Raw genomic sequence first — 25,734 nt, 5'->3', positions numbered from 1 at the left:
AATCTACACTGAAATGTAATTTTCTTGTCTTGCCAAACTGTTCTTCCTATTGCTAACTCAGAGTGCAGGAGCCTGGAGGAGTTGTTACCAATCTGTGGTTTGAATTCAGCATCTGTTCTGTGTTGTCATGCTTCTTTCCTAGGCATGAGGCCAAGGCTGGTGTTTGTTGTCCAGGAGGTTGTGGGACCTGCCTGTACATGAAAGGCTTTGCTAAGGCTTCCAGTTCCTTTCTTCATAGACATGGCTGTTGCAACAGTACATGAAAATGCATTTTTTTAATTTTTTTTTTTTTTTACAGGGCAGAAAGTATCTCTCAGTATGAATTGTAGCACTTTTTGTTGAACCTAAGTGCTTTGTATTCCTGCCTGTGTCTCCCTGAACCCAACACAAGTATTCAGGTGGCTGGGTGCAGCACCACAGATGTCACAAAGGGGTTGGTCCGTGGACTTCATAGAATAGAATAGTTCAGTTGTGAAGGGACATACAAAGATTATCAAGTCAAACTGCCTGACCACTTCAGGGCTAATCAAAAGTTAAAGCATGTTATTGAGGGCATTATCCAAATGCCTCTTGAACACTGACAGGCATGGGGCATCAACCACCTCCCCAGGAATCCTGTGCCTGTGTCTGACCACCCTCACAGTAAAGACATTTTTCCTAATATCGAGTCTGAACCTCTTCTGGCACTGCTTTGTGCCATTCCCGCATAACCTGTCAAGGAGAAGAGACTGGCACCTTCGTCTCCATCTCTCCTCCTTAGGGAGTTGTAGTGGTCACCTACTTAGCCCCCTTTTCTCCAGACTAGACAAACCAAGTGTCCTCAGCCTCTCATCATAGGACATTCCTTCCAATCCTTTTACCAGCTTTGTTTCCATCCTCTGGACACTCCCAAGTATCTTAACATCACTTCTATATTGTGGAGCCCAGAACTGTACAGAATATTCAAGGTGAGACCACAACAATGCACCTTCATGCAGGGCTTCAGGAGTGAAGTGAAGTGGTGCAGATGGTGAGGCACACTGGCATGGGCAAGCTGCTGGCAGAGGTGATGTCCTAGAAGCTTGCTTTTTTGTGTTTCCAGGAGGGCGTTTCCATTGCTCCTAGATTAGCTGTATCAAAAACTGTGCTACAATAATCTTTTCTTTTTCTGCTCTCCACAGGGTAGTAGCTTGCTATCAGGAAACTTTTGGCCCTGTATGTCACATCGATTCTAAGTTCAAAATAGAGTATTTTTCACTGAAACACATGATTTCAGGCCTTAAGAATCCCATCTGAAGCAGTGAGATATAATTGCAAGACTCATTAGATCTTTCATGCTTTGTCTACATTAAGCTTTTGCAATCCCCAGCTTCACGCTACCTCAACTGCAAATATGACTGTGGTTCATGTGCAAAAGTTACTAGCAGTTCATGTGAAAAGGGTTGATAGTCTAGGAATTACTACTCGTTGAGGTAATTTTGTCCAGGTTACATGAGAGCAAAGGTGGTGCTGAGAAAAGGTTAAGGTGATGTGAGAGTAAGGCTGGAGAGTGGGTGCCTTGCTGGGGTGCTGGGCTGGACAAGGAAACAGGCAACTCTGTATTTCAGCCTCGTACAGAAACCCTCAGATGTTGCAAGCATGTATGTGCTGTGCAGCCTAAGGGCTTTGGCAGAGACCACTTTGTACAAATCCAAGGTCATTGATCTGCAAAATTCTTTGAATAATACAGCACAGGCTTGGATCTGGGATCATACCAACCTCAATCTGAGTTTTTACCAGGTCTCTTTAAACAAGGGCCTTGTATCTATCTCTCTCACTCAAGTACATTCATTTTTACTGGCATTTTTAAAGGCCATTATTTAAGTGGGGTGGGGAAGGTCTACTGGATCACTCCGGAAGCTTTTCTGCTTCATGATTCAGACTGGATTGAAGAAATCCTCTCACATTTGGCTTGTGGACGCAGAATTGACTGAACGCAAATGAAAAATGACTGATCTCAGAAGTTATTGATAAATAAAACTGAACCTAGGCCTTTCACATCCCTTTGTAAATGTCCTGGTTTGTGTCTCTGCAGGGAGATATTACTGGTTTGATGGTCGTTAAAAGTCTTGTACTTTTTCTTAAATATCAGGATTAAGGAGAGGTAAATCCCATATGCTGGTGGTCTCTGGGGCCTTATTCCTAATTGCTGTCAGTCTAAATGGTTGATTTTACAGTTGAATCCATTTTATTCCTCATAAATTATTCCCCAGAGGACAGAAATGAGGTACTGTTAAGCAGTTTCTCAATAATCACACCACTTAAGCATCAGAGTCCTGTGGAAGAAAATGATTTGTGATAATGTTATTAAAGTCCGTGTTATGCATGCAGTCAAAAAAGATTACATAGTCCCCACCCTAGTTCTTTAACTTTCAGCTCCAAGTTCTAGCATTTTCTAAGTAGCATTTTCTTATATTAGATTTTGTTTTCTTTTCAGTACGTAATCTCATACTTGAGATAATATTTCCATTTTAAAAACAACTGCATATATTCCAAGTCACCTCAGGCAACGTCAGCATAGTGTCATCATTGAAAACAGCTACTCAGGGAACATATGTATATCTCATACTGTAGTCACAGGCTCACTCCTCTGCTTCATTCAAGTCTCAATAATACCTTCATTATTTCTGAAAAACAGTTATCTGGTCTTTTTTTAAGGATGTCCAAACTTGAGTATTCTCTACAGGCTGAACCTGCAATTTAAATCCATTTTTATCCTACTTATGATTAAGAGGAAAATAAACCATTATTTTTCTTTTTTCAGCAGCTTTGTGACTTATCTGAGACACTCCACTCTTGCTTGTTCCGTCTCTATATTAAAAATCTTTTGCTCTTCCTTTCAGGTCATTTTTTCCAGATCTCTGATTTTTACTCTCTTTTGGACTACCCAATTTGTTCATATCTTAAAGAGTGAAGCTCAGAACTTGGCACATAATCCAGTTTACCAGGTTCATGTCTCTAAAGCTGCTGTTTTCTCTTCCATCCCAATAAGATGTTTGTCTTTCGAGTAGAGTGTACCACTGTTGGCACCTCTGCAGTCCCACTTTTACCTTGGGGCTAGTGTTCACACACATAATCAGGTTGGTTTAACAGATATAACTGTGACAAAGTGGTGTAAGCTTTTAATTAAATCCTTATTTCCTTCTCAGAGTTCTTTAAAAAATGTTAAATAATTTATTCCATTTTTTTGTTCTAGAAATTGGAATTAGACTGGCTGTTCCATGACTCCATCTCCTTCTTTTCCAATTTCTTCAAGTGAGACACTCTGTTTTGCCTTTTCTGTGTTGCCAGAACTTTCCCTCCCTGATCTTCCACAGATTCCCAGAGATGATTAGCAAAGGCTCTCATACTTATGAGCCAGTTTTTTAAAAGTCTTAGGATGAATTATTCAGTATCAGTATTCTGTGTCTTCCTTCCCTGTTGCAGGCGAAGATTTTAACTCTTTGTTGCTAGTATTAACTGTGACAACCACTTGATCACAGATGATTTTTTCATTAGCAGATGACTTTGTTGTTGAAGATACTGAACACGATCATCCATGGGTAGCTTTCGTTCTCTGCTGTACAGCAAGTGGTTCCTTTACTTGGTCTTCCTCTTAATACTACTGCATTTATAGAACATTTCCTGTTACTGTTAATGCTTTTTTTTCTTTTTCTGATTTTATCTAATATTACATCCACATTTCTTTAGTTGTTGTAAGAGTAACTGTCAGCTTATTTTCCATCTAAAAGCAGTCTCAGAGGTTCCTTTCCTTACATGCATAGCACCAAGCACAAAGGGTTCCCAGTCCCAGGAATTCTGGTGCTACCATATAATAACCAGTAAATACCAGTGCTGCAGTAAAATGCACTGTGGACAAAAGAGGAAGATGTATATTGAAATTCTGAAATCCTTAAACAAGAATAACTTGCTGGATGTAGAACAACTAAGTAGATAGATTTGCTTTGCCTGCTTTGCGAGCCAGTGAGGCTTGGTGATAAATCTTGAGTAAGCAATGCATTGTAGTGTCTGGACATTGTGGAAATGCATCCTTGCTGAAGGATAGTCTTGGGGGTAAGAGGCCAGCCTTCTTCCAAATGTGTATATTCAGTTCATGATTCTGCAGTGAGCTTTATATGCAATGGCAATTGTCAGCCATTTTTTTCTAACAAGTTCCTCTATCCTTTTTGCTGCATAAATTAGATTGAGGTGAAGCAAAAATGCATCCTCATAGACATATGATTGGAGGCTTGAAGTATGGAAAAGTCCAGAAGGGAATGGGGTGTCTAGAGGGAAATATGGCAATTTTAAAATGAGGAGATAATTAATTTCCTCTAAATCAGCATTAGTAGAGAAGGGGAATGACTGAGCAAAGGGGGAGTGGGGGGGAGGTGGCTCAGTGATGCTCATGATGTTCTTCTGAGGCTGTTCTCAGTTACAGGGTGGGGCAAATTACAATTCATCAATGACTTTTTCCAGGGATTTCCCTCCCACTGGCTCTTTTATGCACTGTTTTCTTGTACTTGCATTTTTCCAAGATGAATATCATCTTGTTATTTCCTGTCCATATTGCTGCCTGCTCCACTTTTCTGTGTGCGTCTGTTCTGGCTGCAGCTGATCAGCTCCGATTGACGGCTCTCACTGTTCTGGACCTGCTTGGCTGCAGCAGCTTCCTGGTGCTTTCTTTTAGGTCTGCCTTTGTCATCCTTGGTATCTGCAGCCCTTCCCCCTGTCTGCAGTGTGCTGGGTTAAATTTTATTCTCATAAATGGGCCATCCCAGGACTAAATGAGTTTTTACAAGTGTGGTTACCCAGGTATTCTTCTCAGATGAAATGCTTGTACTGTGCAGTTTCATTAAAAAGAGGTCTGAGCTCCCTTTGGTGTGCGAACAGATGGGAGCAGTAGCTCTGAGGACAAGAAACTCTGTGGTTTCTCAAATGCTTCAAGGTATGCTGCTAACTACGAAGTAAACATGAACAGACCCTTTCATGTCAGCATTAGTGGTATGTCAGAGATAAGAGGCATCCATGTTGTCAAAGGTTGCCCAGTCTATTAAGATTGTGGCTCACTTTATAGCCCTGTGTATGTGGCATGTGGGAGAGACCCAGGTGTCCTCTTCCAAATCAGAAAGGCCAATCTACACAGGAGAGACGGAGGGGGACAGCAGCCACAGAGCACACTGCACTGCCGAGGCCTCTGCGCATCAGCCCAGTCCTTGCTAGAGCTGCAGAGGCCAAGTCTGTGTGGTGGGGCTGGGGGGGGATGTGTGGCTCTTGCCCGGCAGCCAGATCCTGTGCTGCTTTATGTGTAAAGGGACATCTTCAGAGGCAGCTGATGCTGCTGTGTTACTTGCACGTCACATTTGCACTTTTTCCAATATGTGTATTGGGAAAGAAGCTTTTAGGTGAATATAACATCCTCTGATGCCAGTCAGCCTCTCCACCTGTGCTGGTGTGTCCAGACTGCCTCACGGGAGGTGGAAAGGCAGCCAAGCAGAGGTGCTTGTGGTCATGCTCAGCACATCCTGCCATGAGCACCCTCTGATGTTACTGAGACTGGTGGGGAAGGAGGGCTTTGCTCTAGTGACATCTTTGTTCTCCACTGGGGTGGAAAGTCCCATGCTTGCCCCTCTTCAAGAAGGGTCTCCTTAAAAAAACACTGGGAATGCTGCAAAGGCGCATGCCACCAGGGCTGTCCTTGCAGGAAGTGCCTGCTGAGCCTGGCAGGACACCCTTATCCCAGCTGCAAGGGGCAGCAGGTGTTGTCTACCTCACCATGGAGCCCCAAAGCCCCAGCCCTCCCCTTACTGCCCTTGTCCCCTGGCATGCGGCCACCACAGGCCCCTCACACCAGCCCTGCTCCCAGCCAACTCCCACCCAGACTGGCACAGCTCCATGCGGTGTCTCCCCTCCTAAGTGGCCTCTGGCTGGCTGCAGCGGCTTGGTGGCAGGCAGGCCGTGGGGTCATGGCGGAATCATGGCTCTGACTGGGGGCACTGGCTGGGGCTGCTGCAGCCTGGCTTGGCCTTGGCAAGTGCTGGGAATGGCCTTCTCTTCTTGCTTTTTGTTTGTTTGCTCATTTATGAAGAATTATACCATTCGATAGCAGCAAAAAATAACAGCTAAATGTCATGTCTGTCTTCATATGCTTTACTGCAGTTACCGGCAACAACAGTTACATTCCCTTCGCCTGAGAGGGATTATGAGGGAGTGCACAGAAATGTGCATCTGGCAGCACTTTGTATCTTGTCTATTCAATTGTTTTTTCTGCATCTGAGTTTCCCTAAGTTTTGGTTATGGAAGGCCATCTAATGCAGGGAATAGCAGGTAGGAACTGCATAAGAGATTTCCTCTGCAAGGAAGCACCATTCAAAAGAAGTTAAGGACAATTGTAAATAAAAAGTCCTGTCCAGGCTGCATGCAAAAGTAGCTGGGGCTCTGTTTGGGGATCCTGACCTACCACAGCACCAGGGAGAAGCAAATTTCATTTTAAAGTGCAGGAAAATGTAGCAGCAATATGCCCAAGTCTTAATAGCTGTGCTTAAGGCCTGGGGCCAGGAACAGAATCTGAATCAACTATTCCAATTTTGTTTTAATTGCATAGATTTTGAGATAATATTTATAATAAAAACATCTTATTAGAGATGCAGATCAACATAAGGTTCTCTGGGACCTGGTCCCAACATTCTTCCTAACAGTGGGCGGGTTTTTAAAGTCTTTTAAAAAGTAATTAAAGAAAAATATCAACAACTAACCAACATTATCCTTTGGACAATCTCAGAATATCGTTTCATTAACTTCTTTTGAGAAGGAGAATGCACCAGCTCTGGAAATCTCAGCAGAAACTCTACTATGTTGTTTTTACTTCCTTTTCTATCTTGCAGATAGGTTATTCATGTGTTCCAGAATATTTTTGTAAATATCCATTCCTGGCAAATAACAGCAGCAGGGGTAGATGGTCCCGTGCCTTAGCTTTGCTGTGTGTGTATGTGTGCACATGGGAGAGCGTTTAGCTCTAGCACATAATCTTAGAGAGGATCCCTTCCTAAAAGAACAGACACTAGTTCTTAGTTGTTAAGAAGTTTATTTTGTCTGGGAAACTGCAGAGCACAGCAGTAGAGTCATGCTTGTTAAAAAACAAAACAAAACAAAAAAAACCAGCGTTGTCTGAGAAATGAAGCACATAAAGCCATGCCCTGACACAACCCCTTTGTAAGTGGTGTATGTTTGTCATGTTACGTTGTATAAGTACATTGTACCCTTGAGAGAACAAATTTCTTGCACAATGATTTGTAGATTTTTCATAGATTTTTCATTATTATTTTGTTTTTACTCATAATTTTTTCTTTTTGCACCTTGTGCATTGCTGGAGTGGAAGAGTGTTCCAGCTTCTGTGCAATCCACACAAAAGCAAGCGACTCTTCATTGCTAATAGCTACTGTGGTGACACTACATTCATGTTGTACTCCTGTGAGATGCTGGAAGCCTGTAATCTGACTTGGAGAGGGGATGTTTTGCTGCTGGGGGCAGTTTTTTTATTGTGTTACTGCAGTAGCTGATACTGGGTTTTGTTCACCTGACTGCTGTGCTCAGGGTCAGATGGAGTGCTGCAGGAGGAGGGGATGCTTACAATTCCTAGGATCTATGGAGCTGTAACAGAGCTGATGGACAGGTCAGCAACCAGCTGGGCAGCCCACAGGGAACTGGCAGGAGGCAGGGGCTGCCCTCCTGCTTGGGCCTCAAGGTGGGGGGTTTCTAGGTGCAGAAAGTCAGGTGGAGGCGGTGGAGGTTTCTCTACCACATCTTCTTTCTGTTTTTGTTTCTGTTCAAGTTCTGTGTTTTTTTTTTTCTTCCTATTTAAACAGTTACTTCTTCTCATTTGTCTTCAGATAAAACAAGGCATCTATTTTCAGAAGTAGTGTGGCATTGTTTGGGGACAGTCATAGGAGGTAGTATGGCACATCCTTACCAAGGCCATGGTGGCTTGGGGCTGCCTTCTAGTTCTAAGTGCATGCATTTTGCAGTTCATCACAACATCTTGTGAAATATCTGACTATGGAACTGCATCTAATCTGAACTCATCCATGCTTTTTGGCTCTGATTGGACAGACTGGGCATATCCCTGCATGCAGGTGAGCGTGGGAGACTCAGAGCTTCGTTCTGGGCTGATGAGAGTGTGTTCTGTCAGTGCATATGGAAGAGGGAGCTTAGCCAGGCTGAACTTCCCTGCAACGTAAGGACTGCAGGTCCTGTATAAAAACATTTGGCATCATTCCCAGATATTTTTTCAAAACCAGCTGTACTCACAGGATCCTAGGAGCACAGAAAGCAGTTGTGCTGCCATGTCCTTTGCTGGTGCTCAAGCCTGTTGTGGATATTTCTCTGCCTGCCTTTTCTGTGCTGCAGAATTAGGGCATAGGGCATTGCTGATACCAGAACTCTGCAGGGCTGTGAGAGTCACGGGCACGCTGAGTTAAGCAGTGCAGGGAGAGGGGACAGACTGTAAATTTAAATCGTTCTGGGAAATTTATTATTTTTTTTTTAACTGCTTCTAGTCTCCATCCCCAGTGTAGAGCACCTGGAGCATGCAGTGTTGAGCTGCCTCTTGAGCGTCAGATTGTCTTCCTGGTATGGCATGCTCTGCAGTTACTCAGAGGGGGATCTGTCATTTCCAACTGTAGACAAGCAACAACACTGCAGCTGGCCTGACCTGGCCTTGTGACTGTCTAGGCATATGCGGGGTGACTCTTACAGTACAAGGTTGTGTCCAACAATGGGCCTGTTGTCCCTGGCTGCCCAGGACAACAAAGTCCTTCAGAGCACTTGGCCCTGGTGCTCTGCCTTGTACGAAATGCTTATGTCAGGGATGGAGCTGGAATATCCCTCTGGAGCACAGCAAGTGGAGGAGGGTGCCACGTGCTGAGCCACGCTGGGCTTCTGGCTCCTCCTGGGCTGCCCATGTCATGTCCAGCCCAGAGCTCATGAAATGCTGGCGATGCCTTAGCCCCAGGCTTTCATCTTTTCCTACCCATTCCCACACTGAAAACTGTGGTGCAATAACCCTTTCCTGGGGAACTCTTAGAATCTAGGCAAGCCAGCTCATGCCAGCCAGTGGCAGAGCTCTGTCTCAATTCCTACTGAGATAATAGGCCTGCATTTCAGTAAGCTCACGTCAAAGTTTGTAAGCCAATTGTATGTGGGAGCATGCAGAGCTTTGGCATAGAGATGGGACCCTGTCAGCTGCCATCAGCTCTGTATCTCTTGAGAAATCAGCTTTGTCCCAGCTGGACACATCCTGTTATTTTGACAGCATGGTGGGAAGACATCATGGCTTAATTTCCTAATAACAGAAAGGTAGCAACACAGAGCGCTCAATATGCTGCATGTTGGTGACCCAAGCTGGCTGTGTACTAACATATAAACTGTTTACAGACCTCCATAGCCCATATTGGCTCTGCTAGCTAGCAAATTAGATGCCAGGTATTAACTCTGAACAGCAAAAAACAATACTGCTGAAAACAAGAGGAGCGGGAGAGTACTAACTACTTTATTTCTATTTGGGAAGAAGAAAAAGGAGTAGAGATGTTTCAGATAAACTCCTTGACTGTTATGGGATAACAGACTGCTCGGAGGGATTGCTTCACATTTGAGGGAGGCAGTTTGACACAGCTGTGTTTGGGAGTGAGTGCGAGGTACCACCTCAGTCCTTCCTGGCATTTTTGCTCTTGCCTTTAATTTCTGCATGGCATGTATGTGTATTGACTTCCTGTGGAGCCTCGTGGGGATGCCAAGATCTTTCTGTTTTCTCTTCAGAACCTGGTGCCTTTGAATGGACATGGTGTGTGAAGTCTTTTCTTAAACTTGTTGCTGCAGAGCTGGGCTTCTGCAGGATGGAATGAATGCAAGGTGATGGTCCTCCATTTTCCTGGGGCAGTAACAGGGGTCAGGCACATGTGAGGTATCTCTCTTCATCATTGCTCAGCTTTGTTTTGAACTGGGATTATTCCACCTCAGCTAACTGTCCTCCACATCATCAGCTGGAAACCCCACACCAGAGGCTGGGAAGTTTATGTGCACTCTGTCAGGGGCTGCTGAGTCTGTTTGACCAACAGAGGTGAGGCTGCCAAAGCTACATACCTCTAGGTGCAGGCAGCAGTGAGGCTAAGCAGTAGGTATACAACACTAATGGACACATACAGTATTTAAATACGTATACATATAGCCAGCCGCACAGATCCAGACAGACAGAAACATTCAGCACTCACACAAACAGCACCAATAATCTCATCCTTTCCCCCATGTAGCTGAACAAGATAAAGGTCTATTAGTAGGGAATACATACATATATGTAATGTGAAGCCTTCCTGTAACTGGCCTGAGGCAGTCTGTCCAGGAGCTGGCAGTCTACTTGGGAGATGAGCCATGGATCCTTTCAACTCACACACAGAGACACACACGAGCAAATGGGTCTCAGCCAATTCCCAGAACTTAGGGTCTGTGGAAGAGACCAGGACTGGACCTTTTGGTCCCTCTAGTAGCCAACTCAAATAGCCTCTGGTCTCTCCAGTAGCTCGTCCAGACTTACGGCTGTTTTGATACCTGGGTAGTTTAGCTTGATAAGCACACACATGATACAGTGGTACTCCCATGTCTTCAGTTGCTGGCGCTCCAGATGTACTTGCCCTTGTGACTCATGGTCCCCACTCCAGTTGCTGGCATTAATTTGTACATGCACACTGAATGGAGAGCCCCATGTCCAGGATAACAGTTAGGAAAGGAGATTAATAAAAAGACAGGACAGACTACAGTGATCAGATGCAGGGCATGAACAGACAAATGTAGTGACTGGTCACCTGTTTACATGCAGCTAACACCTTTCATCCTCTTACGCCTCTATTTTCCTGCACTAGTTCCTCCCCAAACCACCTGAATTCCCCCCTTCACCTACCTTTGTTTCTTCTCCTAAATATCCCAAGTCTTGCACAATCCCAACAATCCCAAGGTATGCTTCGCTTGCATCCCATAATGAATCCTGTACCCCTGTAGGCAGTACCACTTTGTAAGATGTTCTACAGAGCGTTTCCCTTTACTCACTGTGATAGTTTTCACTCCAGACAATGGGGCTTATTGCTGTCCTGTACAGGGGAGGAGCCGTGCAAGGGTGCTCTGTTTGTCTTATTTGGTTGTTGGGGTTCCCCACCTGTCATTGTCCCTCCGTTGCTGTTGCTGTTCCTCTCTGCCCCCTTGTGTGTGTGTAACTGAACCCTTCATCACAGCAGTCTGCCTGGTAGACACCTCCTTGGCCATTTGTGTGTTCAGCCTCCCCAGGCCGCACCACCCAGGAGTGCCAGCTCTTGCTGCTGCCTGTGGTGACCACCCGCAGCTTCTTTCCCATCCTGCTTCATTGTGGCCATCACCTTTTCATGCACAGCTCAGCTCAATAACACTAACCAGGAGGAAGTACTCAAAGAGAACAGGACATATTTGTCCATTAAATGAGTTTTCATCCATTAGCACAAGAAAGAAAAACAGTAGACCATTTATTTTCCTAGGGGTGATTTTTGAGCTCTCTGTGGGTATATTCATTATAGCTGTAGGAATACATGAGCAACGGTAGCTGTGGTTACCATGCTCTGGACAGGCTTTCTCATTCAATGCAGACACCATTCCTATCTGGCTGTTCAGTGCCTGCCATGAGGGTGGTACTTCGTTTCCCCTTTCTTGGTTGCTAGTTCAGTACCAGGACTCTACAACTTTGTCAAATAGTGCTAAATACTGTCACAGAGTGGTGCTCACAGTGGCTGTGAGCACACTGAAAAGGAAGCATAGGAAAGTGATTAACTTGCTTGGGAGTGTGATGAGAGCTCAGGCAGAGCAGCCAGCAGCCAGGCTGTCATCCTTTGCAAACTGTGCTCACCCTCCTGCCACACCTGCTGTTCTCCAGATCAGAAGCCATCACAAACCTTTTATTCTCTTCTGTGCTAGCTACCCTCCCTAAATCTGGGCCCCACTCCCATGCTCTTTTCCCACACTGAATCTCCCCCATGCCCCATCTTTCTTATCCTTCCTACTTCTTACATCTACCTAGGGAGGTTCAGGTTGGAGATTAGGAGAAATTTATTCTCAGAAAGGGTAGTCAAGCATTGGAACGGGTTGCTCAGGGAGGTGGTGGAGTCACTGTCCCTGGGAGTGTTTAAGGAATGGTTGGACTTGGTAGTTAGGGACATGGTTTAATGGGTGACATTGGTGGTAGGGGGATGGTTGGACCAGATGATCTTGGATGTCTTTTCCAACCTTAATGATCCTAATCTTAATGATACCCAGCTTCATTCTCTTCAGTCAGCAAATTTATAGTTGTTGCCAAGTACCTTCTTGAACTGCTGCTTTGCAGGGGAGTGACCCCTGTGTGCAGCAGGATCTGGACCAGACTTGGTGCCATGGGTCTCATGAGACAGGCTCAGCTGCAGCTCACTGCTGTGGCTTCTTCTGGTTTGGCCTCTTATGTGACTTTGTGCACCAGATGCACGTTGAGAAGGAAGGGAGAAGACTGAGCTGCACTGGAGTGACTTGGCTTTATCAACTCTGGCTTGACAGCCCCTGTTTTGAAAGTGTCTAGGAGGGGTTCATGGACCATAGCATTTCACTTCCCACCTGTTTTGGTCTCTCACATAGCACCAAGCCACAAAACATCACGCAGCCTGTGTGCCCAGGTCATATATCCTTCAGAAACAGTTTGCTTTTCTCAAGTGTAGGGTATTGGCAGAGGCGAGTATACCAGTCCCAGAAGACAAATTGCCTGCAAGCACAGTGCTCTTCAGTGGATCTTAGCTTAAAGCAGAGTTCTGGGCACAACTGTACCACATCCAGGGACCGGGGTGGGAGAGGAGAGGAATTCTGGCAGCTGTGGGTCTGGCTGGGAGAGCAAGCCCACAGTGAGGAAGATAGTACTGGACTTCAGAGCCAAATGGGAAATGGGTGTGCAGAGCTTTAGGAGAGTTCACCCAGAGCGGAAAGCTGTCCACAGGAACTCACTCCGTGGTCCTCCAGTGGAGTGTCACAGTTGTATGGGGTTGGTGGGAAGGTGATGGAGAGCTCATCTGAGGAAACAGCAGCTGCACAGAGATGCTGATATTTTTTAGGAGGACAAGGGATGAAGAAGAGTTTAGGGTGGCATGGAGGAGAGTTATCAGGGCAAGGGATTTTTTTGAGAAGAGAAAAATGAGAGCTGTCCTGTTAGACTGACATGTGGGGTATGTACACGGCTCCAATCTAGTGACACAAGAAACACTGAGATGCCCTAGCACTTGGTACAGGCAAAAGGACTTTTTCTCTTCGAAAGTGGGTGGTGTTACAGAAGGTGACCAAGGATGAGGCATGGTATCCTGTTGTGGTTTAACCCGGCTGGCAGCTAAACACCACACAGCCGTTCGCTCACCCTCCCCCCTCCCTCTCTGGGATGGGGGAGAGAAACGGGAAAGTGAAGCCGGTGAGTTGAGATAAAGACAGTTTATTAAGACAGGAATATAATAATATAAGGAATATAAGGAATATAATAATAACAATAATAATAATAATAGTGATAATGATAATAGTATTAACAATAATAATGTGTAAGAAAACAAGTGATGCACAATGCAATTGCTCACCACCCGCTGACCGATGCCCAGCCTATCCCCGAGCAGCCGGCCCCCCCCACCCCGGCCAGCCACCCCTATATATTGTTTAGCATGACGCCAGATGGTATGGAATACCCCTTTGGCCAGTTTGGGTCAGCTGTCCTGGGTCTGTCCCCTCCCAGCTCCTGCTGCACCCCCAGCCTGCTCGCTGGCAGGACAGAGCGAGAAGCCGAAAAGTCCTTGGCATGGTGTAAACACTGCTCTGCAACAACTAAAACATCAGCGTGTTATCAGCGCTCTTCTCATCCTAATCCAAAACATAGCGCCCTACCAGCTACTATGAGGGAAAATTAACTCTGTCCTAACTGGAACCAGGACAGATATCCACCCCTTATTCCATACCATTTATGTCATGCTCAGGTTACACTCTGTCCAATACATTCTAATTAATCACCATTTTCATCTATGATATGTAGCAATTATGGTAGTGATGACATACAGTATTATATAATAATTAACATACTACAATTCAACTCATGGGCTATTCTCACCCAGTATCAAATCCCCTTGAGGTACACACCGGACTTCCCCATTCTTTTGCATTACCCACCAAGTGCATCCAGGTCCCTGAGCAAAAGCAATTCCACGAATGGGTTTGCCTTTTCCTGTGGCAGGAGTAGCCCAGACTGTTTTACCCAGCATGTTTCTTACGTGCACTACAGGAACTTTATCCCCTTCTACAGTGCGTAACAGGTTTGATTGGGCAGGTCCAGCTCGGTTGGCAGATCCCCTGGTATTGACTAACCAGGTGGCCTTTGCCAAATGTGTATCCCAATTTTTGAATGTCCCAGCACCCATTGCTTTCAGTGTAGTCTTCAACAGTCCGTTATATCGTTCAACTTTTCCAGAGGCTGGTGCATGATAGGGGATGTGATACACCCACTCAATACCATGTTCTTCATGACATATCCAAAGAAGAAGAGGGCCATCAGCTGGGCTGCAGGGTCGGGGGGGGGGTGTGTGGGCGGGGAGGCAGTGGCCATGTCTGCACTGCAATCTCTCTTGAGTTTCTGCTGCAGAAACGGTGTCTGCAGGACCACCCAGGGAGGGCAACTTATCCCCAGTAGCCCTGTGCTGTTAGATTCAGCTGAACTAGGAGTTGTGTTGGTTGCCATAACAACTGGGAGAGCTCATATGACCCGTTCCACTTTCTAAATATAAATCTGTTTCACACAGTGTACGTGACACCATGGAAACCAAATGTTGAGCAAGAAAGATTGCATAAAAATGAACAAAACACGGGATGACTCAACGTACTAGAGAGAGAGATTGTGGGTAATGCTGGAGGGATTCAGAGGTGCACCGGATATTTCCCTTTACCAGGGCATGAGTTAGTGTGTCTGTGCCTGTGCCGAGCCTGAGGAGGCTGTATGGGGCACTTCCTAGTGCTGGGATCTTCATGTCCAACTCAGGATAGATACAGATCTCAATGTAAGCATTGCTGCTGCTGAGTGTTTTCTGTGGACTTGTCACACTAGCAGTCCTGTTTACAGCATCAGTTGCCTTCAAACACAGACCCTAGCTCTTTGGCTTCACCATATCGACCTTATTTCTGCTTCACACCCTCGAGTAGACACATACATTTGCCAAGTTTGGTATTTATGAAAACTGCAGTTAGACAGAAGTATCAGCTCACTAGTGTCATTACAGGGCAAGCTTTTCCCCCCAGAGGACAGGGGACTGTTGAGATGCACGCTTATGTTGTGGCAGCTTTTCTCTGCTGTGTACCTGCATTGCTTCTTGCAGTTTCCACTGGATTTTTTCTGTCTATTCTCCGTTACCAGTGGTACTCCAACACCAGGCAGGACATTGCAGGGGAGCTGCTTAACATGGCTTTGTAGCTTTTCTTTCTACTTTGACACTGCAGCAGAAGTGCAGTGTGACTCCAAGCAAGTGGCGACAGCAGGTAACACTGCATTTAATTCTTACCTTTCTCAAAGCTAGAGTCATCCTCTTGATTTGCTTTGAGGCTGGGTGCTCTGTTGTAATAAGACCATAAAATCATAGAATAATTTAAATTGAAAGGGACTTTTAGAGGCCTTTGGTCCAGCCCTTTTGGAGGTCTTTGATCAGATTGCTCAGGGCCCGCATTTGTGGTTTTGGGATTGTTTTGTCTTACCTTGGGTTGTGTGTTTGGGAGAACCACTGGGCTGTACTCTGCCAGAGTGCAAACACATCTCCAGAGAGCTCAGGGTTTTAAGTGCACAGATGTTTCCTCCCTTGGATCCGTCTCTGAAGGGGAAAGGGGATTTCCTGCAGTTTGAAAATGGGAAGTGATTTTCCTCTGTTAAGCAAGGCTGAACTCAGGGGGTCACTCAGCATAGGATGGACTGATGTGTATGGGCCCTTCATTCTCTGTTTCCTCTCTTAGCTGCATAAAACCCCTCTTCATTTTCTTCTTTTCCACTACTGGGAGTGGATCAGATTGCCCCACAGTCTGCAAAGGAACAGGGTGAGTTGTGCTGCTGCTAACTTGATCAAGAAGAGAAAGAAAAGTAAAACAAAGCAGTCAGAAAGTCAGAAGAGCTGGGCAGAGGAGGCATTGCCACTGCCAGTGTATCATTGCCTCCCTGCTGGACCTGCATGCCCTCTTCTGAGCTGGCAGACCTAAACAGCAAGTAGCTAGGGCTTCCACATGCAGGCCATGACTGGTGGTCTTTTTTGTGTGGAGCCTCTGGGATGTCTAACCCACTTCTCATTCTCTTCAGGAATGCTTCTAAGCAATATGTGTGTAACAGCAGAGAAAGCCATGAAACAGTGTGTTTCATGGTCAAGACTGCAGCTTCTGAGTAGGTTGTGATGCTTTGGGGTGGCTGCTCTGACATCCCTAATCCGATGCCTGTGAATGCTGCGGGAATGTGTAGTGGACAGATTCATGTGCTGTGCCTTAAAAAGCACATCCTTCTGCCTCTTTGTCAGTGCTGTAGTCCTGGGTTAGGTGGGTTGACCCAATAGATCTGCTCTTATTTCTTATGCTCACCTTTGCTAGCTCTCTGGTACGTGCTTTGGTGTTGAATAGCTCCAGTGCCCACTCTGCTTTGGGCTTCCTTTTGTATTTGCTGCAAATTTCTGGTTCCTCTTTGTTGTGCATACACCAGAAGACTCCTGTCCCTGTGCTTCTGCAGACAACAAATGAAAACCATTGCTTCCATTGCTTGTCGTGAGGCGTGGGCGGGTGGCTCTTGTCTACCATTGCATGTATCCCTGCTGTATGGACTTCTGATTCTAGAAAATCTTGTAGGAGGGAAGTGCTTGTGTTCTTGGTTTTTAATGTTTTGAGAGATACTGGGTCTCTTTTCTAGGCTCCAAATACAGATGCAGAAGGATTTTACTGGGTTCACACATTCCCCTCTCTACTCACATTGTTCACATTTCCTGTTTCCTCTATGGTGTGTTGCAGACATCCTTTTCAGGTCCAAATCTGCCTGTCCACCACCATGTAGAGGCTGGTGACACTCCCAGAAATGACACTGAGGGGAGTGGCCTAAGTGTTTCTCTTAGCTCAAATGCACTGTGGGAGTTGCAAGATTTGAAAGCCAGAAGGGATTGCTGGTCCACTCAGCCGGAGCTTCTGCACAGCCACCTCAAGGGGATTCAGGGTTCCATCTTTTTTCTCTGATTGGAATAGAGCAGATCTAGAAAGAGGCACTTAATCTTGATGGAGGAACTACAAGAAGTGAACAGCCTCCTGGTAAGCCATTCCAGTTGACAATTATCTTAATGACCGAAAGATTCTTTTCAATCTGAGCCTGTCTAGTTGCAAGTTCCAGTAATTATCAGCTGTTCTGTCTTCGTCTGCAGGTTCATAACGCTCTCTGCTAAAAATGAAACCTCTTCTCTGTGTAGATTGTCCTCTATTATGATTTACAGTTCTCTTAAACTAACATGGCAATAATTCTCCTAAAAATAGTAACAAGAGATCAAAGTAATAGCACAGTCCTGCCAAGCTGTTCAAGGAAGAGGCGTGCAAGCACATGTGCCTCTCTTCTTGTGATACGTGGACGGGGCACAGGGTGTGTTCTGGTGGAAGCTGGGCTTGGGGAGGTTTGAAGTGTGTCTGTGCTGTGCATTGCCAGCTTTGGAGTTGGGCTCTTGAACGCCATCTGCTGGTCACCTCCTGTTTCTGTTCTGCCTTGTGGCCTCGCCTGTCTGGTCTCCTCGGGCTGGAACAGGATTGTCTCTCATTACATACAGGTTAGTCTGAACTCCTCCCATGTGGGTTTGTAAATATGGTCCAAATTTAGCTGTGCTGATGCTGGAAAAAGGGAATGCAGAGGGTCTGGATAGGACAGGATTGTGTCTGCCAAGCAAAACAGAGTGAGAAACTCTGTACTGTGACACTGATCTCCTCTTTTGGCAGAGCAGGGACAGTGTGCTGCCCCCATGGACTTCACAGCACACTCATTTCTAAAAGGAGTGTGCCAAAACTATAAACTACGATGCATTTTATAGGCCAGCCCCATATGCCACAGCCCCACACAATGTAGCCCAGATCTCTCCTAGAGTGTGGGGTGGTGAGGAGTAGAGGACGAAACCGAGTTTTGTTTCTTCATTCCTTCCTTGTGCCATTTTCAGTTCCTTTTTACCCCATAGAGTATCACATTGGAGCAGAGCCACCACAGGAGTGGGATTGCGTGCATGAGAGGACTGCTCTGGGAGGAGTTAGGGACTCTAATACAGAAGTGGTCCGTGTATCCAGAGGTTCTTCTGGTGGGGTAAATACTGCACAATAGTGAGCTACTGTTTGGAATCATATTGCTCCCTAAAACAGATGAAAGAGATCCACATATCCGTAGTTCATATACATCCAAGCAGACCAATGTTCCATTGTTTACTAGAACTGCTGCATTTGGCAGTGCTGGAGTTTTCCTTATATTCAGTCCTCTTGACCATCATTCACAGGGACTATTGTGCACTCAGCACTTAAGCATTTGCAGAATCAGAAGCAATGGTAGAGACAGTAACTCCAAAATAGAATTAGTAACTGTGAAACATAATGCTTGTGTGCTTTTTTGATGTGACTTTATCTTCTAGGCTGTGGAATTTCAATTTTATTCCGTATGCTTTTTTAAACAGCAATGGGGGTCATTAATTCTGTGATGGAGAGAGTTCAGGAGCTGCCCCTGGAGCATTACTCTGTGCTGTCCCTTGGAATGTGTTGGGAGAGAGAGGTTTTGTGGTTCAAAAAAATAGTCAGGAACTATCTTTCTTTCCCTTCTGTTTTGACCTTCCCTGCATATGTTCATTGACCTTGAACCTCTGAATGTCCTTCAGCCCTGGCTTTCTCACCAAACCTACCCATGCTTTGAATAAGGACTGCGTATGGGTAAGGTGCAAGTACAGCCCCTCAGGAGGTAGTCCTGGAGACAGAAATCAGCCAGATGTCTTCTTAGACGTTAATACAGTTACTACACTGGTAAGACACACTCTTTCCAAGAGTCCTTTTTAATTCCCAACGTTCCCATTAGGTAAGGGTGTGCAAAGGGGTGTCTGAGAGAGACATGAGATGAAAAAGCTCCTCTGTATGGCAGGAAAGAGCACACAAACTGAGAAGGACCCAAAGTCAGCTTGCACAAAAATGCTTTTGTTTGTAAGATTTGTGTGAGAAGAGTACGTGGTCGGTGCCATAGACACAGCCACTCGTCTGCATCATCTATGTGAGCAGTGGGATGCTTCCAGAGACATTGTGCCTGGGGAGCCTGCAGTGAATTATTTTCAGTCTTGATTGAGAACTAAATCAAACAAAAGATGTTGCTGGACATTGAGTCCATACTGCAGGTACCGTAGCTGTGTGAGCAAGTCCTTTTGGTGGTGCCAGTAAATGGCTGTAAGGAACTGGAAATAAGTATGTGTTTGTTGGAATTGTTAGAAGTCTCATTCCTTAGTGAAAAAGACAATTCTGTAAACACCCATCATGTTGGAGAAGAACTCAAGATACCTCAGAGATAAAACAGGGATACCAATTTTTCTGTCATATCCATGAACTTTAGTGTTTTCATATATTCATATTCATATATTCATATTCATATACATATATTTAGTGTTTTCAATAGGATTTAGAGCTTTCACAGAAAGCTTTACGAAACATGGAAGTGTTTCCATGGCATGTATGGAGGGATCCAGTCCCTATGGTCACAGTAGAATAGGCATGGCTGTGCTAGTTTCATTAAGATGGGAATTTCATTTAGTACATTTCTAGGCAATAGTATAACAACAATAAGAACATGTGCCTTTGGACCGGCTAATGTGTGAGAGGTTTTTCCCTTGCAACCTAAGCTGATATCAGCAAAAAGTAAATATCAAATAGCAACATAAACTGTGAAAGCTTCTGCTTTCTCACATATAAAGCAGGGTGATAACAGATACAGATACAGAGATGTAAATTGATTTAATTGAACCTCAGAGAGCAGAAGAGCAGGAGATAGGATTAGATGACAAAGATCTTACCACTGTCCTAGCCATAGGTATGCAGAATAGACATGTGAGTCATACACCTTATATAGAGTCCCTTAGTATCTGCCTAGCTAACTTGTCAAATTCATCTTGGGTCAGCTGATTCTCCCAGGCTGTATCTTTGCTTAGGAGAGGAGCTAAAATCTGAATCAGCATAGGCACAATCTGTGCTGCAGTGTGGAGGTAGTGGTTGGACCTGGGTCCATACAGCTGCCTTGCAGCCTGTGACCTGCCTGTGCAAGAATGCCTGATGAGGCATAAATGGAAGACCATTCTTTAGTTCGCTGCTCCTTCAGAGCCATTGTAATCAGTTTTCTCAAACTGAAAAGAAACAGAAAACAGACATTTGGCTCCAAAACCATTAAATGTCCTGTTTATTCTGGGTTGGAGCAGATTTGAAATTTCACTCAGAATATGAATTTGTAGAAGGACACAACATGTTTTTTTGTTTTGTTTGTTTATTTGTTTCTTTTTCTGATAGTAATATTCATATGTCTGTCAATGTTTGAATGTTGTGTGCAGAAGCTGAAGGTCTGCCTGCCCTCTGAATGTGGCTGCTTGTGAGTTTAGTGCAGTCATTTCTGACCTGTCCTCCACAATATCAGAAGGCATATCCTGGAAGGAGATTTGCTTCCATGGAATAAATGATTGCATTTCACACATTTTTCCTTGCTTTCTTATATTTCTTTGTTTAAGGGCAATGCAAATAAACAAACAAACAAACAAAAATCAGTATATGCCTGGTTTGCCTTAGGGATTAGGGGAAGACAGGGTGAAGCTCTCTAGATGTGAGCCAGGAGGAAGCTGTTGGGTTCATAGCTGCAGCCCTACGAGGCTGCAACTGGCAGTCTTTGACCACGTATCTTATTTTCCCAGCTTGGCCCTATTCAGTGTCCCTGGTTGAAGGGACCAGACAGGGCTTCAAGCCATCTTTGTGATGAAACCCTCTTTGCTATTCTCACAGCTGCTGTAACTCCCTAGCTTCCAAGGAACCACTGGAGCCGCTTGGAAGAAGTGATATCACCAGGTGATACAATGTGGTGCAGACAGTTACTTGCACTTCAGCTTCACCTCTTTCTTTTCCTTGCAGCCTGAACCCCAGCACACTGAGGCTTGCAACTGAATTGGTGAAGAGATGTACAGCTGAGGTGGCACTTGAACCCTCATAGCAGTTCTGTGTGTGCCTGGAGAGCAGGTGACAGCATGATGCTTATCTCCTGCTGTTCCTAATGGTCTGGATCACTCATGGTGATCTGGGTCCTAACAATCAGGATGATAGTCACTGGATGATGTGGATCCAGATTACATCTGGATCAGTAATGTATGCACTGATAATTACATCCATTATCAGTATATAATCATCATACTGATAAATGTACTTCAGCATGTTGTTCCTATAGGCAACAGGCATCTGCAGTGTTTCATCTTCACAATGTCTGAAGGTGATGATGCCCCTGTAAATTAAATTGGGACAGCACCTTTATGACCAGCACTTTGACCTGCCAGTATGTCTACATGAAATGAATGAGAGTGCCACATGCATGTCTTTCTTTCTCAGGCACTTGATTATTTTCTGCTTCAAGTTTTATTGTTTAACAAGAATGCTTTTCTTGGACAGGTCCGGGTGCTCATGGAACATCAAATACAGAGGGGTTTCATTTCCCTCCCAAAGGATGTTCTGTGTACCCAACGTTCCACGGGAAGATTTCTAGGATATAAATCATGTTCTGGATGAAACTAGGACAGATAAGGAGAGAAATGGACTAAAAGTCTTTGGGTGTTTTGCAGTCTCTAGAATGCTAAACCATATGGTCTCTGTCCCGATGTGTGTCTGGTTAGACTTTAAATTACCTAGATATTGACTTAAAAGATCGTGTTTTTTCTTTTTTTTTTTTTTTTTTTTTTTTTTGGTCCTCAGCAGAAACCCAGAAAGGCAACTACTCAGCCAGGAGAAGATACCTTGAATGGCCATCTTCCCCCAGGCTGGCAGAGCTATATGTCTCCCCAGGGCCGCAGGTACTATGTGAACACCTTCACAAATGGTAAGTGGAGGCTCCAGTAGATGTGTCACACTACCTGCAGAGATCTGCTGCAGGAAGTTGTCTCTCAAGTTAATTTTGATGGCTAGCTACACCTAGTGAGTCAAAGAAATGAATATATGACCCTGCCACCATATGAAGGAAAATAATGTAACTACATCTAGTGTTCTGGTCCTCTCTCATGTTAATTCTGACCATTAGAAGATATGTGAAGCTTTTATAAAAGATAGGTAATGTAAAGTAGGAACAACTCTGCCGTAAATGATTCAGAATATAAAATACTGTAATGATTTAATTTTTATCACATTCTTTATTTCTCTTTCCTTCAGCTGCAGATATGTGTATCTATATATGTACACATATGTAGAGTTATTTAATAGAATGTCACATATCACCTTTAGAGAAAAACATAAATAGTTAATTGAAAAGTTGCTCGAGTCAGAGTCACCTTCCCTGTGGAGATAAAAGAAAAGGCTGTGCAGTGGGATATCAAAGATACACTTTTCAGTTTATATTTCAGTCTTTAATTCACTGTCTTGCTAGTAGAGTAACAGACTTAACTCACAATCTTATAAACTGCTCAAGAACTGTTAGACTTGTACCACTTTTGGCTTACACTGTCTACCTTCTCTGGTCATGAGCTTATAACAGCATTGCAAAACAGGGACTTGTGACCAGCAAAACCAGATTTCTGAAGCAGAAAGAATGACAGAATGACAGGGGAGGAGAGGACGGCAAGAGTTCGCTGTGTTCATAATATAGTCAAATCCATCAGGAATCACCATTGACGTTCCTCTTTCTGACTCACTGTGAGGGCAAGGAAGAGCAATGGGCTGTCACAGTGAGCCTCATGGTCCGTTCAGTGACTGATCTATTTAGCTGAAGAAGCCTTTGGCTTACAAGTCTGCGAAGTCATTATTTACCTTGGTTTTATGCACTGACATCTCACAGGGCCCTGCAGAAGTCACATTACCATTAAACACTCATATATAATTACCGTAAAACACCTTCACTTTGAAGCACGGTGTGCTTTGGTTCATTGACATGCATGAACCTGCATGTCTGCATGGCTCCCCTGCATGGCTGGGGAGGTCAGTAGGAGTTAGATACCCTGTCCCCATTGCAATTCAGAGGTGGATAAGGTGGTGATTAAGCTCAGTCCTGAGCCAGCATGGCAATGGACGCTTACTCACATGCATTGGCTTGAGGTCAGAAAAAGCAGTAAGAAGCAGAGCCTGGTTTTCATGCAATAAACACTCTTGTCACAGTAACGCTATCCCAGAAAAGCAGATGGCCTGAACTGTTTCCACGTAGTCTCAGACAGCTTTTTACTATCCTCACAAAAGTTACAGGTGATATAGGAAGAGACAATAGCCACAGCCTGCTTCAGAAGTCGAGGGCTGGAAATCAAGTTTTCACTAAGAAGTCAGGGTAGCCCTGGCAGAAGCAGACCAAGGAGGTGGTAGAATCTTCATCCTTGGATGTTTTCAGATGGCTAGACAAGGTTGTGGCTGACATTATCTGTTGTTGGCAGTGATACTGCTCAGAGTGAACAGCTGGGCTAGAGACTTCTCGCTTCCAACCTGTCCTGCTATTTGCAAATTCCTGTCTCACCTACTGCAATGGGATTGCTAGGCAGCAAGGAATATGGCTTTCAGAGTAACAGAATAGAAGAGAGGATAGAAGGGAGATTTCTGTGTACATGCCCTACAGCATGTACAGGGGCACTGTACATCACCCTTCCATCACTCCAGTTTAGCTGGTGTTCTTGGCCAGCTCAGTTCCTTTCAGTTTGCTCAGTTAGAATATGCTGCTGCCTGTGTGGATGTTAATGTTTGCTCGTTTTGGCAGTTTGATGATCTTGCCTGGGAGTTTTTTTTTGCTCTAGCTGGGCTATATTGCATTGTCAGATTCACATTGACAATGTCTGTGCTTCCTCAAGGTGAATTATTTGCCAAGAAAGTGTCCCCTGTGGTGTCATTTAGGCCTCAGACAAAGCAGAAGATGGATGCAATCTCTAGAACTTTCTGTTGAAGCATGTGATGAAGCCTCATCCAGCCTTGGATTAAGCAGCTGTCAGTACAGTGTTTTGATTAAATCTGACTAATTGGCTCTGACCTTTGTCCCTCCAAAACTGGTAGTGCAGGACTGTCCATAGACCGATTGTCCAGTCTCATGTTGTATATGCACTTTCTTCCTTGACTGTGCTGCAGAGTTGGAGCTGCTGAGCCATGTAGTCAACACAAAGTCACATTTGGCATGTGAGGCTTGTTTAACAGTGGGATTGTACCTTAACACTCAGAAAGTATTCTTTGGCTTTGAGCCAAAGCATAAGTAAAAGAGAATATGCTACAAAACTGCAGTCCCCATCTTTGCTGTGTGGCAGATCTGTATTGGCATAGTTAATGTTTGTAACAAGTTTCATAGACTGGACATCTCACTGACTACACCTGCTCACTTGTCTTAACTGCTTGTTTGTCCTGTAACTGCTGCAGCTGCTGCTGGCAGTATCCAGATAAAGACTGACAATATTTGTAATGGCAACATGGTGCCAGCATACATTTCTGTCACAGTTTCATGTACCTCCTTCCTGCTTTGCCTTCTTGGCACCATTGTTTCAGCAGTAGGATCTAGGTCTCTTTTCCACCAAGGTCTTTTCTTTTGTGTAGAGGCACTCCTAAATTGGTCTCCCTTTATTGTAGCTATTACCAAATGATGAACGTATGCTGGAGTGTTTGAGAGAGACATCACTGTTAAGTTTCACAAGTACAGTAACTTAGAGGCTAGTAGCTATATTTCTAGGAAGTAGACGTTCCTGGTTGGCTTTCAGTTTCATCCATATGGTTAAAGGTGTTTTTCTCACCATTACCAACAATGGCAGCAGATGCAAAACACTTGGCTAGTGAGGTTGTAACCATTTTTCAGATCTCCCAGGAACCAGTTGTCTTTTTATTAAGATGAACAATAAGAAAGTGTTTCAAGACCTCTTCAAAATTCTTCACAAATTTTTATGCAGGCTTTCTTGTGAAGGGATCTCATTAATAGATACAGCAAGGTATAAGGTATGCTTAGGAAGCTGTGTACCACCCTGCCAGGAGAGGACAGTATTCCAGAGTGATAAGGAAATGAGAGAGAAATTTCTGGGTTATTTTTACTCTAAGTGGTTTAATTGTGGTTTTCCTTTCTTTTTTACTTCTGTCTTTCACAGGCATCTGTAACTGCTTTGTTGAAACTAGATATTGTGAATAAAGTATTACATTAGAATTGTATGTTAACATAGCTGCACTGGAAGGTGAGTTTTAGACAAATGGATGACACCAAGGCATTGTTTATTGAAGGTTACAGCAGATGTTTCAGTCAGGAGGATCTCAATTAGTACACTTTCTACTCAGCCCTCTCAGAGCCTTCTGTTGCATGGTAAAGAGCTGGCACCAAAGGTATGGATCCTCTGACATGCAAAACACTATGACATATACTTGGATTATAAAGGTTTATAGGGGCCTTGTTACACTGCAGTGTACTGAAAAATTAGTTTTTTTCTCCTCTATTTGTAGCCTTCTGTCAGAGAG

At 44.5% G+C, this 25,734-nt stretch overlaps 1 protein-coding gene across 4 annotated transcripts in view; it reads left to right on the top strand.

Moving 5' to 3' along the window:
- GAS7 (growth arrest specific 7) overlaps positions 1–25,734 on the top strand; it is a 117,319-nt gene that overhangs the window by 21,032 nt on the left and 70,553 nt on the right. The window contains exons 1-2 of one of the 4 annotated variants that reach the window (XM_048054956.2): positions 16,418–17,364; positions 22,048–22,168. In XM_048054956.2, coding sequence (XP_047910913.1) covers positions 17,332–17,364; positions 22,048–22,168 — 154 coding nt within the window. In that variant the 5' untranslated portion in view covers positions 16,418–17,331. Of the gene's footprint in view, positions 1–16,417; positions 17,365–22,044; positions 22,169–25,734 lie in introns of those variants that run through there. The other 3 variants (XM_048054955.2, XM_048054954.2, XM_048054953.2) reach the window with 3 other exon arrangements.

The sequence above is a fragment of the Anser cygnoides genome, chromosome 19 (genome assembly GCF_040182565.1).
Source record: "Anser cygnoides isolate HZ-2024a breed goose chromosome 19, Taihu_goose_T2T_genome, whole genome shotgun sequence".
In the NCBI taxonomy this organism is placed as follows: domain Eukaryota; kingdom Metazoa; phylum Chordata; class Aves; order Anseriformes; family Anatidae; genus Anser; species Anser cygnoides.
This window is presented reverse-complemented; position numbering and strand designations above follow the sequence as displayed.